The sequence below is a fragment of the Oncorhynchus kisutch genome, linkage group LG1, assembly GCF_002021735.2.
Source record: "Oncorhynchus kisutch isolate 150728-3 linkage group LG1, Okis_V2, whole genome shotgun sequence".
In the NCBI taxonomy this organism is placed as follows: Eukaryota; Metazoa; Chordata; class Actinopteri; order Salmoniformes; family Salmonidae; genus Oncorhynchus; species Oncorhynchus kisutch.
This window is the reverse complement of record NC_034174.2, coordinates 52,503,722-52,523,430: the sequence shown is the minus strand read 5'-3', so window position 1 is coordinate 52,523,430 and position 19,709 is coordinate 52,503,722. Positions and strand designations below refer to the sequence as shown.

The 19,709-nt window shown below is 41.1% G+C and overlaps 1 protein-coding gene across 9 annotated transcripts in view; it reads left to right on the top strand.

Moving 5' to 3' along the window:
• Positions 1 to 19,709, top strand: part of LOC109891393 (ral GTPase-activating protein subunit beta-like) — a 76,252-nt gene that overhangs the window by 33,469 nt on the left and 23,074 nt on the right. For 7 of the 9 annotated variants that reach the window (XR_004210332.1, XR_004210331.1, XR_002255526.2 and 4 more), the window contains exons 8-18: positions 3,684 to 3,829; positions 4,078 to 4,294; positions 7,577 to 7,778; positions 8,903 to 9,070; positions 11,258 to 11,372; positions 11,701 to 11,848; positions 12,031 to 12,095; positions 12,491 to 12,629; positions 14,092 to 14,225; positions 14,745 to 14,927; positions 15,350 to 15,501. Coding sequence is in view for 6 of the 9 variants with exons in the window: in XM_020483904.2 (XP_020339493.1) it covers positions 3,684 to 3,829; positions 4,078 to 4,294; positions 7,577 to 7,778; positions 8,903 to 9,070; positions 11,258 to 11,372; positions 11,701 to 11,848; positions 12,031 to 12,095; positions 12,491 to 12,629; positions 14,092 to 14,225; positions 14,745 to 14,927; positions 15,350 to 15,501 (1,669 nt within the window). In the remaining 3 variants the exon portion in view is untranslated. The remainder of the gene's footprint in view (positions 1 to 3,683; positions 3,830 to 4,077; positions 4,295 to 7,576; positions 7,779 to 8,902; positions 9,071 to 11,257; positions 11,373 to 11,700; positions 11,849 to 12,030; positions 12,096 to 12,490; positions 12,630 to 14,091; positions 14,226 to 14,744; positions 14,928 to 15,349; positions 15,502 to 19,709) is intronic. The other 2 variants (XM_020483922.2, XM_020483913.2) reach the window with 1 other exon arrangement.

Genomic DNA, 19,709 nt, shown 5'->3' with positions numbered 1-19,709 from the left:
CCTCATGTTTTGCTGGATCACATCTGACTAAGAGGCCACGTATATGTTTCCTTTTGGCTAGGTGTCGGACTCGCAAAGAGAGAGATTAGAGAGAAACTGCCTTATGGTACTCAAACTTCAGCATTCAATTCAGGAGTCAAAGGGTTTAGATTTTGTGGACATTGATAATGTGAAGAAAAAAAAAACATCAAGCAGACCTCCCTGCATTTTTGCCCTATACTTTATCTAAGCACTGTCACAGTGAAGGCTATATACCTCCCTAAATCTCTTGACATCCCCATGTAAAACGGCAGCGCAATGCCACTTTGATTTTTCTTTTGGTTAACGTATCGGTTTTCATTATGAAAATCACAAACTAGTATTAGCTATGTGGCCAATTGTGTTCTACAGTGCCCAAACACACAGAATGTCTCTAATAAATACCTAACATGGCTTGAGTTGTTGAACAGTCATTTAGCCCAATAACTAACCCTCAATTTTGTGTTTCTGCTTCAGCTTTTGTTATTTTTCTTTCTTCTTTCCCAGAAACACCACTAGTGGTGTCTCCTAGGACCAATATATGTGACAAACTTCCCCCTCTAGTTACACTATTAAACCAGATCTAACCCAATGAAATCCAATCACTAACATTATGTATATACCAAACAAGATTCCCTATAGTGTGGTGCCACACTTCTACAGTCACAAAAATAACCTATTCATACACATCTAGGAAAAACACATTATTCACTGTGTCAGAAGGACAAGCTGTGAAGCTGTTTTGATTCTTAATTTTGATCGATGGACTTGTCAGCTGCCAAAATAATTGGTAAATGTTGTCTTGGTTGGTTGGTTGATCGGTCTGTGTTGTGATTTTCCAGGCTGTGCTTTGACCACCGTCTTTCCTTCAGGTTTCGCTGTGTCTAGGAACAACTTCAGAGAAAGGCTTCCCTCCATGCCCTCCTATTGTACTCCATAGTAGTGTGCTCCCAACCAATCATAAAGGGAGCTGAAGCATTTTGTTGGATTTGCTGGGGCTTGCAAAAATCTGACTGTGGTGAAGCTAGCTGGTGCGTGCACTTAGTGGCTGTGTCCAAATCAATTGAATCCATAATCACTATCAGGACAGCAGTGATAAACGGTCTCAATCCTGAAAACCTCTCTTCTCTACCCCTGTAGAGTATTCACACCACTCAACTTTTTCCACATTTGTTGTGTTAAAATGTTGGATTAAAATTGATTTAATTGTCATTTCTAGTCAACGAGCTACACAATACAAATGTCGAATTGGAAAAAAACATCTCAAATGTATGAAAAAACCTATCGTATTCAACCTCCAATACATGTTAGAATCATCTTTTGGCAGCAATTACAGTTGTGAATCTTTCTGGGGAAATCTCTAAACACTTTCCACACCTGAATTGTGCAACATTTGCCCATTTATTCTTCAAGCTCTGTCAAATTGGTTGTTAATCATTGCCGTACAACCATTTTCATGTCTTGCATATATTTTGAAGCAGATTTAAGTCAAAACTAACTTGGCCACTCAAGAATATTCGCTGTCTTGTAAGCAACTCGTGTGTAGATTTGGACTTGTTTTAGGTTATTGTCCTACTGAATGGTGAAGTCATCTCCCAGTGTCTGGTGGAAAGCAGACTGAACCTGGTTTGCCTCTAGGATTTTGCCTATGCTTAGCGCCATTCCGTTTCTTTTTTATCCTGAAACTCCTCGGTCCTTAACGAGAACGAGCATACCCATAACATGATGCAGCCACCGCCATGCTTGAAAATATGGAGTGGTACTCGGTAATGTGTTATCAGTGTGGACAGTAAGGGAACAGTAAGAACAGTTGAAGTCGGAAGTTTACATACACCTTACATACTTTTAAACTCAGTTTTTCACAATTCCTGACATTGAATCCTAATAACAATTCTTTGTCTTAGGTCAGTTAGGATCACCACTTTATTTTAAGAATGTGAAATGTCAGAAAAATAGTAGAGAATTATTTCAGCTTTTATTTCTTTCATCACATTCCCAGTGGGTCATAAGTTTACAAACATTAAATTAGTATTTGGTAGCATTGCCTTTCAATTGTTTAACTTGGGTCAAACGTTTCGGGTAGCCTTCCACAAGCTTCCCACAATAAGTTGGGTGAATTTAGGCCCATTCCTCCTGACAGAGCTGGTGTAATTGAATCAGGTTTGTAGGCCTCCTTGCTCGCACACGCTTTTCAGTTCTGCCCACAAATTTTCTATGGGATTGAGCTCAGGGCTTTGTGATGGCCACTCCAATACCTTAACTTTGTTGTCCTTAAGCCATTCTGCCACAACTTTGGAAGTATGCTTGGGGTCATTGTCTATTTGGAAGACCCATTTGCGACCAAGCTTTAACTTCCTGACTGATGCCTTGAGATGTTGCTTTCAATATATCCACATTTTCTTTCCTCATGATGCCATCTATTTTGTGAAGTGCTCCAGTCCCTCCTGCAGCAAAGCACCCCACAACATGATACTGCCACCTCTGTTCTTCACGGTTGGGATGGTGTTCTTCGGCTTGCAAGAATCCCCCTTTTTCCTCCAAACATAACGATGGTCATTATGGCCAAACAGTTCTATTTTTGTTTCATCAGACTAGAGGACATTTCTCCAAAAAGTACAATCTTTGTCCCCATGTGCAGTTGAAAACCGTAGTCTGGCTTTTCTATGGCGGTTTTGGAGCAGTGCCTTCTTCCTTGCTGAGCGGCATTTCAGGTTATGTCGACATAGGACTCGTTTTACTTTGCACTTTTCGCACCAAAAGTATGTTCATCTCTAGGAGACAGAACTCGTCTCCTTCCTTAGCGGTATGAAGGCTGCGTGGTCCCATTGTGTTTATACTTGCGTACTATTGTTTATACAGATGAACGTGGTACCTTCAGGCGTTTGGAAATTGCTCCCAAGGATGAACCAAGACTTGTGGAGGTCTACATTTCTGAGGCTGATTTCTTTTGATTTTCCCATGATGTCAAGCAAAGAGGCACTGAGTTTGAAGGTAGGCCTTGAAATGCATCCACGGGTACACCTCCAATTGACTCAAATGATGTCAATTAGCCTATCAGAAGCTTCTAAAGCCGTGATATCATTTTCTGGAATTTTCCAAGCTGTTTAAAGGCACAGTCAACTTAGCGTATGGAAACTCCTGACCAACTGGAATTGTGACACAGTAAATTAGAAGTAAAATAGTCTGTCTAAACAATTGTTGGAAAAAATGACTTGTGTCATGCACAAAGTAGATGTCCTAACCGACTTGCTAAAACTATAGTTCGTTAACAAGAAATTTGTGGAGTGGTTGAAAAAATGGTTTTAATGACTCCAACCTAAGTGCATGTAAACTTCCGACTTCAACTGTATATGTTTGATAGGCTATGCCAAGCTTCTGAATAAGTGAACTGTTGTCAATCAAAATTGGTCGTCAAGGCAATGAAGTGTAAATGTGAATCTTTTTCTCTGTAGGTTTTTATTTTTAAAGTTCCTTTATCTGTGGTGAGTATCTTGCAACAAAGAAGACATCCATCCATGTGAGATGGCTTGTGCATTTTAGGCAGTTTTTTTTCTGTCTGTGGAGGAAAGGAGAAACACAAAAATGACACGCTGCCGACGTTGACGTCGGGAAACAGGCTGTGATTGGTTGTTACTGTTTCCTCGTTCCTTCTCTCTCTCCCTCAGGTGTCTCCCGTCCCCGGTCGGACAGTGCCCCGCCCACCCCTGTCAACAGACTGAGCATGCCGCCGCCCACCACCAACACCACGCCCCCTCACAACCGTCGCCACAAACCCACAGGGGTCACAAAGACAGCCAGTAAAACCTCAACGGTAGGTTCCTACCCCAGAGTTTGTTGTACTTCTTTTGAGCTGCTGTTTATTAGTCTTTCCTAATTTGGCCCATTTGTATCAGATTTAAAATGGAGAACTGAAGTAAAATGGGAAAAAGACTTCTTCCAATGTTTAAAAAAATGAGCAAATGTTAATGTGACTGAATATTCCTATTTTTACTGTGTCAGTTTGATAGTTAATTTAATAAATTCCTGGTTATCTACCACCCCCCTCCCCTACCCACCCAGGCAAGCATAACACACCAACCCAAAGTGTCCCACCAGCCGTCCTCCACCTCCCCCCTGTCCAGCCCCAACCAGACCAGCTCGGAGCCCCGGCCGCTGCCTGCCCCCACCAGGCCAAAGGTCAACAGTGTCCTCAACCTTTTTGGCCAGTGGCTTTTTGACGCCGCGCTGGTGCACTGCAAGCTCCACGCAGGCCTGAGCCGGGACAACAGCATGACTGGTAAGGCAAGGGTCAGAGGTTAAGGGTCAACAATTGGTAAAAAACGGGTTTGACTAGAATTGTGGTGTACTGTACTCCATAGTCTAAAGAGTTTTCCTCTCCTCTTCTTTAGCTTTGACAAATGTGTTCAGCATCGAACATTCATATATATTTTTTAATTTTAATTTTTTTAACCTTTATTTAACTAGGCAAGTCAGTTAAGAACAAATTCTTATTTTCAATGACTGCCTAGGAAGAGTGGGTTAACTGCCTGTTCAGGGGCAGAACGACAGATTTGTACCTTGTCAGCTCGGGGATTTGAACTTGCAACCTTCCGGTTACTAGTCCAACGCTCTAACCACTAGGCTACCCTGTGCCTTCGGAAAGTACTCAGACCCCTTGACTTTTTCCACATTTTGTTACGTTACATCCTTATTCTAAAATGGATTAAAAACTAAAAATCCTCAATCTGCACACGATACCCCATTGTGACAAAGCAAAAACTGTTTTTTAGACATTTTTGTAAATGTATTAAAAAAAATACCTTAATTTACATACAGTGGGGCAAAAAAGTATTTAGTCAACCACCAATTGTGCAAGTTCTCCCACTTAAAAAGATGAGAGAGGTCTGTAATTTATCATAGGTACACTTCAACTATGACTGACAAAATGAGAGAAAAAAATCCAGAAAATCATATTGTAGGATTTTTAATGAATTTATTTGCAAATTATGGTGGAAAACAAGTATTTGGTCACCTACAAACAAGCAAGATTTCTGGCTCTCACAGACCTGTAACTTCTTCTTTAAGAGGCTGTGCAGCAACGCTCCCCATCCAACGTTACAGAGCTTGAGAGGATCTGCAGAGAAGAATGGGAGAAACTCCCCAAATACAGATGTGCCAAGCTTGTAGCGTTGTACCCCAGAAAACTCAAGGCTGTAAAAACTCCCATAGGTGCTTCAACCAAGTACTGAGTAAAGGGTCTAAATACTTTACGTAAATAAAATATTTCAGGTTTTTTATAATTTTTTAAAATTTATTTTAAAAACCTGTTTTTGCTTTGTCATTATGGGGTATTGTGTGTAGTTTGAGGGGGGGGGGGGGCAATTTAATCATTTTTAGAATAAGGCTGTAATTTTAGAATAACCCCCCCAAATTTGTTTTATTTAATGATTTATTATAGCCCATGTAAAGAAAAAATTATTAACAAATCATTGTAATCAAAATAGGCAGCTCCACGAGAGATCACTTTCTCCAAAACAGTATGGTCACTGTCGAGACCATAGGTGCTGAAAATGGTCTGCAGTCTGCAGTTTTTCGAAACAAGTAATTTTTTTCATTTCACTTCACCAATTTCGGATATTTTGTGTATGTCCATTTCATGAAATCCAAAAAATACATTTTAATTCCAGGTTGTAAGGCAACAAAATAGGAAAAATGCCAAGGGGGTGTGAATACTTTTGCAAGGCACTGTATTGTATGTGTCATTTCATACCTAGTTGTAATGTCTTCACTGTTATTCAACAATGTAGAAAATAAATTTAAAAAACTTGAATTTTGCTATCGCTACACCCGCAATAACATCTGTTAAACACATGTGATGTGACAAATTAAAATTCAATTTTGATTTGTGTCCAAACTTGTCTGGTACTGTATATTGATTACCATCAAACATTATTTTTTCATTATAATACTTGTGTATCTGTGTTTGATTATTACATTTCTTGCTGGGCTTGATGTGGGTATTTCAATTAATTCCTTTTGTTGGTAGATTTTTTTATAAAAAAAGTCTTATCGCTATGTTATTGTATGTTCACAAGATTCTATTCTCTCTAACTTCACCAGACAGCCGCTGTGCTCTGCTCTGTGACCCTGAATGTCAGATTTAGTGGTAATTTGATCTGACTGGTGTCTGTGGTGCGATTGCCTCCTTTGCACATGAAAAGGGCTTGAATGTGTTGTGCGGCTCCCTGAACACTTGGCTTTTCCAGTCATAAAAGTTGCCGACCCCTAATCTAGGCTGTTGCATTTTTCATTAGATTTCATTATCTTCTGGTTTTAGTTTTAAGTTTCGGTTTTTGCATGTTGGTTATTTGTCATGATGGTTGTTTCGACTATCTATCTTTGTTGACACTGATGTTTAGAGCACTTAGAAATATCACTATGAAAGTCCTGAAAACAAAACAAAGAACCATTTGAGAAATTGAACCACGAATAAGACTTCATCATATCACTGCTGTTCTTTGATTTGTTTCCCATTTTTTACATTTCTATTTTGCAGCTACATTTGTCCAAATTCTTCTTTCTTGTAAGTAGGAATACAAGCTTCCCGTACCTTTTTAAAAAAAAAATGTACTTGCAGTTTTCCTGTATTTGATTGGCATTTTTTGTTTGTGCCCTTTGTCATCGCCACTGAGTCGTTATTAGGTTGCCAGGGGATGTATTCATTAGGCAGGAAGAAAACAGATGGAAACAAGGAGAGGGAATACCAGAACCGGTCTGATAAGAAACACTTGTTTTCGTATTCCGTAGCAAAACATTTTCTATGCTCTAATGAATACGACCCTGAACTTGCCAGTCCCAAACCACCCCCCATTCTGCCTGGAATCAAACTGACCTGCTACACCTGGATCATACCCATGTAATCTCCTCCCCAAAGGATCTCGCACACTAATACTTATTTTCCAAAAAAAACAAAGTTTTTCTGCCATAGCTTTCTTTGCTCCTCAGTTGATGACCTTGAATTTGTGTGTACTGTATGTTACACATGTATGTGGTGGATGTCTGTTCCATATGTTTGTGCTATATATCGTGCCTCGTGTGAACTTCCAAGGAGCTAATAAGTAGACATTGCAAACTGAATTTTGCCATTGATGAGAAAATATATTCACCTGTATCAGCTCTTTGTGGGCTGCTACACAGAGCTCACAAAGAGGCTGCTGTGTGTTTTACATCTATTTTTGGCTCAGAAAACATAATGAAACTTTATGTAATCCAAATCGGTTATTGTCGGCAGAGCAAAATGCCCAGGCAGAAGTATTGTAAATGCTCCCTTTCAAATCGTGTGGGGTGCATTCCAAATGGCACCCTGTTCCTTATTAAGTGCACTATTTTTGACTGGGGCTCTCTCTGTCCTCTCTCTTTTCTACCCCCACCCTCCTTCACGCCCTCCATTCGTGTCCTCTCTCCCTTATTTCTACTCCCCCCTCTTCCTATGAACCCCCTTCTCACTCTCGCTCTCTCTCTCTCTCTCTCTCTCTCTCTCTCTCTCTCTCTCTCTCTCTCTCTCTCTCTCTCTCGCCAGCCCTGGCCACTCAGACAGGTGTGGAGCTGAGGAGGAAGGGCTCCCAGATGTCCACAGATACCATGGTGTCCAATCCCATGTTCGACGCCAACGAGTTCCCCGACAACTACGAGTCGGGCCGGGCCGAGGCCTGTGGAACCCTCTGTAGGATCTTCTGCAGCAAGAAGACTGGCGAGGAGATACTGCCCGTTTATCTGTCCAGGTACCTACATGTTTTACCGTGATACAGTCAAAGCAGAAAGGCAATATAGTAAGTAGTATTATATAAATATTATTTTTAAAAGAGTGCCCAAATCTCCACAGATTACGTGTTTTATTTTTGTAAGTATACTGAACAAAAATATAAAAGCAACATGGAACGTGTTGGTACCATGTTTCATGATCTGAAATAAGATCCCAGAAATGTTCCATACTCACAAAAAGCCTATTTCTCTCAAATTTTGTGAACAAATTTGTTTAATTCCCTGTTAGTATTTCTCCTTTGCAAGATAATCCATCCACCTGACAGGTGTGGCATATTCAGAAACTGATTAAATAGCATGATCATTACTCAGGTACACCTTGTGCTGGGGACAATAAAAGGCCACTCTAAAATGTGTAGATTTGTCACACAACACAATGCCACAGATGTCTCAAGTTGAGGGAGCGTTCATTTGGCATGTTGACTGCAGGAATATCCACCAGAGCTGTTGCCAGATAATGTAGTGGAGCAGGTTGAGAGCTTCAAGTTCCTTGGTGTCCACATCACCAACAAACTAACATGGTCCAAGCACACCAAGACAGTCGTGAAGAGAGCACAACAGAACCTATTTCCACTCCAGGAGACTGAAAAGATTTGTCATGGGTCCTCAGATCCTCAAAAGGTTCTACAGCTGCACCATCGAGAGCATCCTGACTGATTGTATCACTGCCTGGGTATGGCAACTGTTCAGCCTCTGACTGCAAGGCACTACAAAGGGTTGTGCGTACAGCTCAGTACATCACTGGGGCCAAGCTTCCTGCCTTCCAGGACCTCTATATCAGGCGGTGTCAGAGGAAGGCCCTAAAAATGTCAGACTCCAGCCACCTTAGTCATAAACCGTTCTCTCTGCTCCCGCACGGGAGGTGGTCCCGGCGAGCCAAGTCTAAGTCCAAGAGGCTTCTAAACAGCTTCTACCCCCAAGCCAAAAGACTACTGAACATCTAATCAAATGGCTACCCAGACTACTTGCAAATGGCTAACCAGACTACTATGACGTTTCTAAATCTGTGTTCCCCTTTTCCACAGCTTTTCCATGCACGTGTTCTAGCTTCAGACTGACTCCTCCAGTCTCTTTCCACCCCCAGGTTCTACATGGTTCTGATCCAGGGCCTCCAGATCTCCGACTACATCTGCCGACCGGTGCTGGCCAGCATCATCCTCAACTCCTCAGCCCTCTTCTGCTCCGATATTAAGGGCATCAATGTGGTGGTCCCCTACTTCATCTCAGCCCTGGAGAACGTCCTCCCTGACCGGTGAGGAATGCACCGTCTATATTTGGTGTGCTTGCTGAAAGAACACTTATTCCCCATACTTCTCATTATTCTGCACTCTCCTGCGCTGACACCACTTGTACTGCTTGTAAGAAACGATATTACAACAAACGGTTCGGTACAAGATTTGTTACTTTCGGTTCTTCTATTAAATGTCTCACGCCATACACTGAATGACAGGATAAAGTCTGTCTAGTAATTTGTCAACCAGGCCAGTAATGTTTCAGCACATTTGGTGTTCTAGTTAGACATTTATGTGCTCTGTCACAATCTGCCATAGAAAACTGCTAGTGTCGCTTCCTGGTCAGCACTGCATTGTTTAGATTACACTTGGAAAAAGCTATAATTGAGCAATATGATTGGCCATTCATTCAAACACCATCACGCGAGTCACAATTTAATAAGCAGTACATGAGTTGATGCATTCAACGCAGCACACAGGATCTGTCCAGACTAGCAACACTTTCAATTATTAATATATTAGCAACTTAGGAATAGGCTCCAGAAAGACGCTTAGCATTCGTCTTGGCTACTGTAGCCAGATCATAGAGATGGACAGAGGACTCTAGTTCCCAAAATACATTTTTAGAATGGGCTGAAACCCGTATGGGTTAAGGAAGGATCACATGATTCCATCCAGGTCATCAGGAGGCTGGGCTCCAGACAGTGACAATAAAGTTGTATTTTGCGACCCTTTAACTTGGCTGTGCGAGTTAAATGTTTTATAATTGGTCGCATCGGCGCGAGCTGCACATTCTACATGGTCACCTCACGTTCTACTTTTTTTTAGGAGGCTAAAACCATGATTTGGTCAAACAGTAATGTGCGTTATCCTTATGATTCCTGTAATGAAAGTCTCTGCCCACTGTCTTCCTCTCCCCCGCACTCTGAGAGAAAATGCATTTGTAGTCTATGACAGTTCAAAATCCTTTTGGAGGAAAAAAATACAGCTTTGGAAGCAACTACTGTTGTCATTGTATTTAGCTCTAGCAACTATTTTACAACCAAGATATTTGATATGGCTTCGAAATACGCAACAGCCTTTGCAAGTCCATAAGACTCATTGGGTAGTAGGCTACAACTGAAAAGTTTTAAGACCTTTAATTTTCTGTTAGATTAATACATGGCTACCAGCAGTGGGTATTATGATTAGCGTTAGCGATACAGTTAATGTGTTTTGAGTTTCCACTTACTCATGTGGTGAATTGGCCCCAAATAAATTAGCCTATGATATCGGTGTCCATAAAGATATAAGAAAATTAATCTCTATTGAACAAAATATTCAGATAATTCTGGAGCCCTATTTTGACGGAGCAAAATGTTTCCGTTGACATCATTGGTGTGCATGTGATTTTAACCAATTTTGAGTAGGCATTGCCTACTAATTGGTTGATGTCATTGGAATCACTTATCCACAATCTTTATTACAAAACATAAATATTCTATTTTCACATATGTTGATGTTAGGGTGGTGCTGGAGATGATGAATATAAAGTTGACATTTAAAAAAATATATATCTTATTAAAGGGCAATGATATTCTTTGTAATTTGACACAAAAATTGTTGTTATTAATACAATTCTAAAGAATATAGTAATGCTGAATATTATACAGATGTTTAATACACACCATAATGACCAAATGTAGCCAATTAATAGCTACATATAGAGAGACAGCATGCCAACCTTTGGCTAATAAGCATTTATTTTTGCTGTGGTGTAGTTTTGTTATCGAGTATCATGATACTTAACCTGGTATCAGTATTGAAGCACAATTCTGGTATCGTGACATCACTGCTGCTTGTACAGCTGACGCAAGCACACAGAAATGTACCTTGTCTAATTAGTCTTATGATGTTTGAAAGACAGTTCAAGTCAAATAGTCTTTTTATTTCTGTGTTAAGGACATCTGCATGCATAAGGAATGCGGTTTAGGGTGAAGTATGCCGCCTTTTGTATGTTTGTCTCTTAGTGTCAGGCAAGGGAAATGCCCAGAAATTAACATTAAAAAACGGTATATGCTTAAAACAAGCTCAAATGTAAATGTAAGCATTTGTTTGAGGAGTTTTATCAGTGTACGCTTGGTGTTGGTTAAACATGGTATCTGACTGCTGTATCTTTTGAATGTTTGACATTTGAGTTAAGTTAACTTGTTCTTTCCTCCCCCCAGAGAGCTGTCAAAGTTTAAGACATACGTGAACCCCACTGACCTGAGGAGAGCCTCCATTAACATCCTGTTGTCCATGCTGCCTCTGCCACACCACTTTGGCAAGGTCAAGTCAGAGGTAAACGTGTTAAAGAGAGTTTAAAGGGACATCACACTTCAAAAGTAGAATCACACCATCGGTTGTGTAGAGACCTCTAATGTGCTTCATATCAACCCTAAATACATGGAAAATATTAGCATGAAATTAGATATTAGCATGAAATTAGGAAATGATATAGCTTTTATATTTAACATTCAATTTCGATTGGGGCGTATAGATGGACTTGGACTTATCACAACGTTAGTGTTTTGTTCTGACTCTGTTTTAGTTGATCATTTGCAATGCCCTGTAGTTCTGAGGTCGCCTAAATGCAAAGTAACCCTTGTGTATTATTTGTATGTTCCAGGTGCTCTTGGAGGGCAAGTTTAGCAATGATGACAACTCGCTGCATGACAAAGCCGTCACCTTCCTCTCCTTCAAGCTGCGATTGGTCAACATCCTAATAGGAGCGCTACAGACGGAGACGGACCCCACCAATACGCAGATGATCCTGGGTTAAGTTGATCTCAATTTTATCTTATTTTACTTTGATTGTTTACACTGAAAACTGTGTTATACATGAAATGTATTATTTTGTCTTTTGGCATCTTTCTCTTTTAAGTAATACATAATCAATGAATTGTAATAACTATTCCATAACTACAATGGAATGACTAAAGGCCTTTTTTCTGTACAGGTGCCATGCTCAACATTGTCCAAGACTCTGCTCTCCTGGAGTCCATCGGTGCCCAAGCGGAGGTGGTAAGAACTAATAATTTTGTACTCCACGCTGTAGAAGCGCTCTCTCAACTAGAAAGAAATGTGTAAATACAGTAAACTTAACTACACGTGTAGCTAAGAGAGATCGTTAAAAAAAGAGATGTGACCTTTATTGAACAATGGAAGACCCTTGAGGTTAGAAACCTCTTATGGGGGCAACCTGGCAAGAGGTCATCAATAAATCAGTATTTAAAGGATATTTTACTCAAACATTTTTTTACATTTATTTTGTTCATTAGTCCACTGTTTATCCCCAAAAAGGTTTAGGGGACCATATTAATAGTGGACTTATGAACAAAGTGGTTTTTGATGAAAATATCCCTTTTAATCATCTGAGCAGACTATGACCCCTGAACATTCTAATGCCACCCCAATAGGGCAGTGTGGATGGCAGCCATGCTCTGGCTAAAAGCCACAGCAGGAACAACAGTGGCATCAGCAACGCCAGCGGGGGCAGCTCTGAGGCCACCACCCCCGACAGCGAGAGGCCCGCCCAGGCCCTCCTCAGAGACTACGGTGAGCCCCTTCGAGGACGCACTCATGAGCCCTTTTTCCAAAATCCTGACCTGGGTTAATTGGCAAAATTGTCCCAGGGAAGTTCAATCATGCGCACCTGAAGAATCTTAAAAGGAAACAAATTATATTTGGACCTAGGTGTGCCAAAAATCAACCAACTGTCAGCCCTTCCTTGTTAGTAGCTCTGAAGATGAGGCCTTTCTTGACTAGTGTAACAAGCTAGACGTGCGCAATGTAAAGTCAGAAATGTTTTTGTAGTTTTGAATGTTGACACTGTGTTTTCACCTTTTTCATTCCGGTCAGCCATGCTTTAATTGTATAGTGGACATATATGACGTTGACTAAAGGTGATTCCATGATGAACCAAAAATGCATTATTATTCTCATATTTGCAGTGATGCCGTGTCATTTGAATGATACTATACTACTGTTATCAGAATGGAGACAGTTGCGTGTATTGTCACTTGCTAGATATCCTCCCTATACAGTGTGTGCAACTTGTTCATTAACGTCGTCTTTAACTGCATGCGTTATGGTATTCAGCATATGCATGTCGTTTTATGGGAGTTGGACTATGAACCAAGACCTGGAGTTGAATGTTTAAGTATTTATTTGATTCCTCACATAATCCTTGCTTGTCTCCTTCTCAAAGCACATTGGAGCAGAAGATCTGAGGTTCCATCCCTAGGATCTTCTCCTCCAATGCATTTTGAGTAGGTGGTGAGGACACGAGGAATCAAGCACATATACAATTGAGATTCATCCCATGTTATTCCCACTAACTGGCTGCAAATATATTATAAAATAAGTAGATAATGGGCAAAAATGCTGACAATCCACTAAATGCAGGCTCTCTCTTGTGTGCAGCAGTTGTACTGCAATTTCTTGTGTTCTCTGACAAGTTCATTTCAAACAGAATCTTCTACAAACTTTGTTGAAATGTTAAGTGTTTGTCCATCTTCATTTTAACACCGACGTGTCTGAAAGACAAATGAAACACTTACATGCAACACTATTTGTTGATTCTTTGATTATTATTATTTATTTTTTTGTAAAGATGCATGTTCTTGGTCGATAAAATTGTCCAAGTTTTGGCAACCACTTTATTGGCAACATGCACGGTTGGACATGGTTTATACCAGTGTTGGTGTGAATTCACAAATGTAACATTTCTAATGAGGATTTTTAGATTTCAATGAGTTGAAAACTGAATTTGACCCCCAATCCTGGTTTATCCAACCACAATATCTAACCTAACAAAAAAAAGCCATTACTTCAATTACATATGGTTTGAGTGTACCTGTTTGTCCTCATACAGTACTGCTCGACATGCCGATTGCTGTGTATCTGATGCTTATTAGACGTGTTCTGCCTGGTCCAGTAGTTACTAACCCCAGCTCTCCTTCTCTGCTTGTGGCGTGACGTGGTATGGTGTCGTCATCTGGGGGTGTCATATCCCTAGCTCTCCACACAGATACAGCCGCCGGCCTACTGATCCGCAGCATCCACCTGGTCACCCAGAGGCTCAACTCCCAGTGGAGGCCCGACATGAGCATCTCCCTGGCCGCCCTGGAGCTGCTGGCCGGCCTAGCCAAGGTAAGAGCCCCCAGGGTCTTGTTCATTAAGGCACGCAACATTTTAAAACGTCTTGCCACGGGATCAAGAATGAGTGTTTCAGGTAGGTGGACATGCATATTTCCTTTAGGGTTTGCAACATTTGAACCAAGGTCTCTTTTACAGAATTACATAAATTACAGGAAATACACACATCAATATAATTACACATTTCAAGCAGAAAGAAAAGCAGTCAAAAAATGAAGACATTCAGTAGTAAGGTCCTCAATCTGCTTTCTGAATTGCCCTCGAGGCACCAAAATATCAAATTTAAGAACATTTTGAAGATTGTTCCACAAATAAGATGTAAAAAAACTAAAAGCTGATTTATCTAACTCGGTAGAGACCAAAGGAATTTCTATTTCCTATAGGGTGGTGGGACATATGGAAAGGCTACGAAAATGAACACAAGTGCTGCAATGAATATGAAGGAGTAGGCAATAAAGTGAATAAGAACCAGTCGTAGTTCACTGATCCCTGCTGTATCTCCCTCCTCCTCAGGTGAGGGCGAGTGTGGAGTCTGCAGACCGTAAACGTGCAGTCAGCTCGGTGTGCAGTTATATCGTGTATCAGTGCAGCCGGCCGGCCCCCCTCCACTCCCGAGACCTGCACTCTATGATCGTGGCGGCCTTCCAGTGCCTGTGTGTGTGGCTGACAGAGCACCCCGACATGCTGAATGAAAAGGTAGGGGAACAACAACACCACCTGCTTTCTACCTACAGAACTGCCTGCTAGTCTTACTGTTCTGTCCATCTAAGCATGTGGTGGTGAATCTTAACTTCCATTTATGTCGATTTTTCACTTAGTCTCTCATTGATTTCAATGTATGACGGTGGAAATGAGATTTAAAGGGAAGTTAAGATTCACCCCTTGGACTATGCTGCTGCTACTAAATACTATGGATGCAAATATCGACCTTTTGAGGTGTGGGTCAAATCGTCCCTTTGAATCATTCATCATTCAAATGGTCATATATCCCCCATTGACATAATGTCATGATTTACTATTTTATCATCATTATTCTCTGCCTTATGAGCTGAGCTCTCTAAAGACTAAACTCACCTCCTGACTTTTGTGCCATGCAATTACATAGTGTTTTGTTGCAGGACTGTTTGATAGAGGTGCTGGAGATCGTGGAGCTGGGAATATCGGGCAGCAAGTCTAAGACCAGTGACCAGGAAGTGCGGTACAAAGGGGACAAGGAGCACAATCCGGCCTCCATGAGGGTGAAGGATGCTGCCGAGGCCACCCTGTCATGGTGAGTGCCACCTGACAGGAGTAATGGGAATATACAGTTACGTTTCTTAGGGAAAGATCCATTGTCTTTTGCTCTCTCTTAAAGGGGCAATCTGTAGTTGGTATATCCAATTTTGTTTTTACTTTTAATGATTTAAAGCCATTGATTCTTGAAGAATATAACTTATCAATGGAACGCAGGACGCTTTCATTGGCACACATTCAACAAGTTTGATATTCGTAATAATCCATCATGATTTATGTATTGTAATTACAGGCCCACAATGTGGTTACTAAAGTGCAAATGTGGATATATTTAGCTGATTTCATTGCATAACATTTAGAAGTTGTCCTTTAAGCTAGTATATTGCCCTATAAATTCTACAATATGGAGAACGTGGACGGAATCACTGAACCCAGATATTAAAACGGATTTCACATTTTTATTTTTACCCATTGAACTTAGCAGGGGATTGAATTTAGTAACACAGTTTATCATAAGACATGAACAGAATGCATCAGTGATTCGTATTTCCTGCAAATATCTAAAGAGACGATGAGAATTCTTTGTCTTTGTATGTGCGGATCTACCACTGTGTAGTCATTAGCGATGATGCTAATGAAAAGTCTTCTGGTAGATGGAAAGGTTTTCTCAAAATACAGAAATCAACCCCGTATTCTGTATTTTGAAAGTTACATATCAATCCAGTGGGTATTTGTTTTGCAAACTCTACCCTCACATGTATGCAAAACACTGCTAAAAAACACTCTTGTTGGTGCACACTGGAATTAAAAGGTTACTACACCCAAGAATTATAGTATTTTAATTGTATTTCTCCCAGACCTCAAAAGTGGGCTCAAGCATTGTTTTGAAAAACAACTAGTTACAATTCTCTATAAAACACATTTTTGAGAGAGAGAGCGGAAAGCAGCAATTGGGAAAAATGTGATGGATTTTATAGGGCCCTACTAGTAGTGATGTGCATCTTCTCTTTTCAAGAAGATTCGATACACATCTAGATACATGGGTTCCGATACAGAAACGATACGTTTTAGTTTGAAAACGATTCGGTTTGATTAGAGAAAGAATCGATGTGATGCAAAATCTTCTTTTTTTCTTCTTTTTTTTTTACCCAGCAGCGTTGCAGTTCTTGATACAGACTGATGAGCCTGGCACCTACTACCATACCCCATTTTAAGGGCACTTGAATATTTTGTCTTGCCGATTCACCCTCTGAATGGCACACATACACAATCCTTGTCTCAAGGCTTAAAAATCCTTCTTTAACCTGTCTCCTCCCCTTCATCTACACTGATTTTGAAATGGATTTAACAAGTGACATCAGTAAGGGATCATAGCTTTCACCTGGATTCACCTGCTCAGTCTGTCATGGAAAGAGAAGGTGTTATTAATGTTTTATATACTCAGTGTACACTGATTGTTTAAAGAGAAACTACTAAAACTATTGCTGATGGTGAACCTGATCAAAATTAAATGTATTGTAAGCCCCGTTCAGCAGGTATAGCCAGGTGAGAGTTGTCTCTTGTAGCTTACTTTTATTCCGGTAAAACACCGTTTTCAACAGCGCATAGATAATAACCTAGCAAATTACATAGGTTGTCACTCAACTAATAAAGCCTAATATCATGCAAGCCATTTTAGCATTTGAATGCTGAAGGTGCCGCGCAGATGTGCAACATTAGAAGCAAGCCGCCTATCTCGGGTTGGTCAGCGCTTAAGACTGGGCACAGTGCATAGTTTGACGAAGTTACTGATCGTGCGTGGGGTCGTTCGGCATGCAAAATGACTTGTAGATCAATGACTGTCAACACCGTTACATGCAGTTCGACAGGACGTATCAGTTGTCACAAAATAAGGTAATTTCAGAAGGTAGAATGTAATATGAACAAAACCTTTTAGTGAACCGGTGGGTGATTCATAATGTTTGAATCGATTTTCTGGCCGATGAATGATACATTCGGATCGGTTCGGGATCTGCGGACCGATGCACTTGTATTTAAAATATTTGTAGGCTATGTGCTAAAAGGACTGTCCATATTAGGACTATAAGAAAGGGAGTCTATGGAAATGTGTTTTGAAGTTCAGATTGGTGGTCAGATAGAGCATTCCATAGGCAAGGGAACAGAAGGCTCAGTCCCCCATAGTACGAAGATGTGTCTTGGGGACACTACATCTTTACAGCATGTATAGCCCAAAACATCTTTTAAACTATACTTTTGATCTCATTGTTCACCACTCCTTGCATCCATAGCTCTATGAATTTGAGGTTACATTTCTCCAGCCCAATTGTTGCTGATTGCCCCGTAGCCCTTTACACTTGTTCCCGTATATGGGTTGAAAATAGCAGATTTGGACACTGATAAGCGTCTAAATTGGAACGCAGTGGCTGCACAGTAACATGCTATGACGTCAGAGCTTGCTGTCTCTGCTTCACAGAGCTGTATAGGTTTTGACTGACAGCCGTTCGGGAACTTGAGCACCGCGCGGGACAAGAAGTTGCCCCCATCCCTCCTGCTAATTGGCCAACTTCTTAAATTGTTTTTGAGGGAAATGCTGTAAATTAAGAGGACTATGTATTTTGAAAGATGAGATAATGGATAATAATAAATACAACTTGGATGTGCACTTCACATTTCCTTATCATAAAACGCATGTAATATATACAGTGTTGAGTTTATTAGGTACACCTACCAGTTAATGAAAATGGTTTGCTGCTACAGGCAGTAAGTTACAGAGCTTGAGAGGATCTGCAGATGAAAAATGGGAGAAACTCCCCATATACAGGTGTGCCAAGCTTGTAGGGTCAAACCCAAGAAGACTCAAGCTTATAGGGTCAAACCTAAGAAGACTCAAGCTTGTAGGGTCAAACCTAAGAAGACTCGAGGCTGTAATCACTGCCAAAGGTGCTTCAACGAAGTACTGAGTAAAGTGTCTGAAAACGTATGTAAATGTGATATGTTTCTTTATACACTGCTCAAAAACATAAAGGGAACACTAAAATAATACATCCTAGATCTGAATGAATGAAATATTCTTATTAAATACTTTTTCTTTACATAGTTGAATGTGCTGACAACAAAATCACACACATTATCAATGGAAATCAAATTTATCAACCCATGGAGATCTGGATTTGGAGTCACACTCAAAATTAAAGTGGAAAACCACACTACAGGCTGATCCAACTTTTATGTAATGTCCTTAAAACAAGTCAAAATGAGGCTCAGTAGTGTGTGCCGCACCAGCATATGGTCTCACAAGGGGTCTGAGGATCTCATCTCGGTACCTAATGGCAGTCAGGCTACCTCTGGCAGAGCACATGGAGGGCTGTGCGGCTCCCCAAAGAAATGCCACCCCACACCATGACTGACCCACCGCCAAACCGGTCATGCTGGAGGATGTTGTAGGCAGCAGAACGTTCTCCACAGCGTCTCCAGACTCTGTCACGTCTGTCACATTTGCTCAGTGTGAATCTGCTTTCATCTGTGAAGAGCACAGGGCTGCAGTGGCGAATTTGTCAATCTTGGTGTTCTCTGGCAAATGCCAAACGTCCTGCACGGTGTTGGGCTGTAAGCACAACCCCCACCTGTGGACGTTGGGCCCTCATACCACCCTCATGGAGTCTGTTTCTGACCGTTTGAGCAGACACATGCACATTTGTGGCCTGCTGGAGGTCATTTTGCAGGGCTCTGGCAGTGCTTCTCCTGCTCCTCCTTGCACAAAGGCGGATGTAGCGGTCCTGGTGCTGGGTTGTTGCCCTCCTACGGCCTCCTCCACATCTCCTGATGTACTGGCCGTCTCCTGGTAGCGCCTCCATGCTCTGGACACTACGCTGAAAGACACAGCAAACCTTCTTGCCACAGCTCGCATTGATGTGTCATCCTGGATGAGCTGCACTACCTGAGCCACTTGTGTGGGTTGTAGACTCATACTACCACTAGAGTGAAAGCACCGCCAGCATTCAAAAGTGACCAAAACATCAGCCAGGAAGCATAGGAACTGAGAAGTGGTCTGTGGTCACCACCTGCAGAACCACTCCTTTATTGGGGGTGTCTTGCTAATTGCCTATAATTTCCACCTGTTGTCTATTCCATTTGCACAACAGCATGTGAAATTTATTGTCAATCAGTGTTGCTTCCTAAATGGACAGTTTGATTTCACAGAAGTGTGATTGACTTGGAGTTACATTGTGTTGTTTAAGTGTTCCC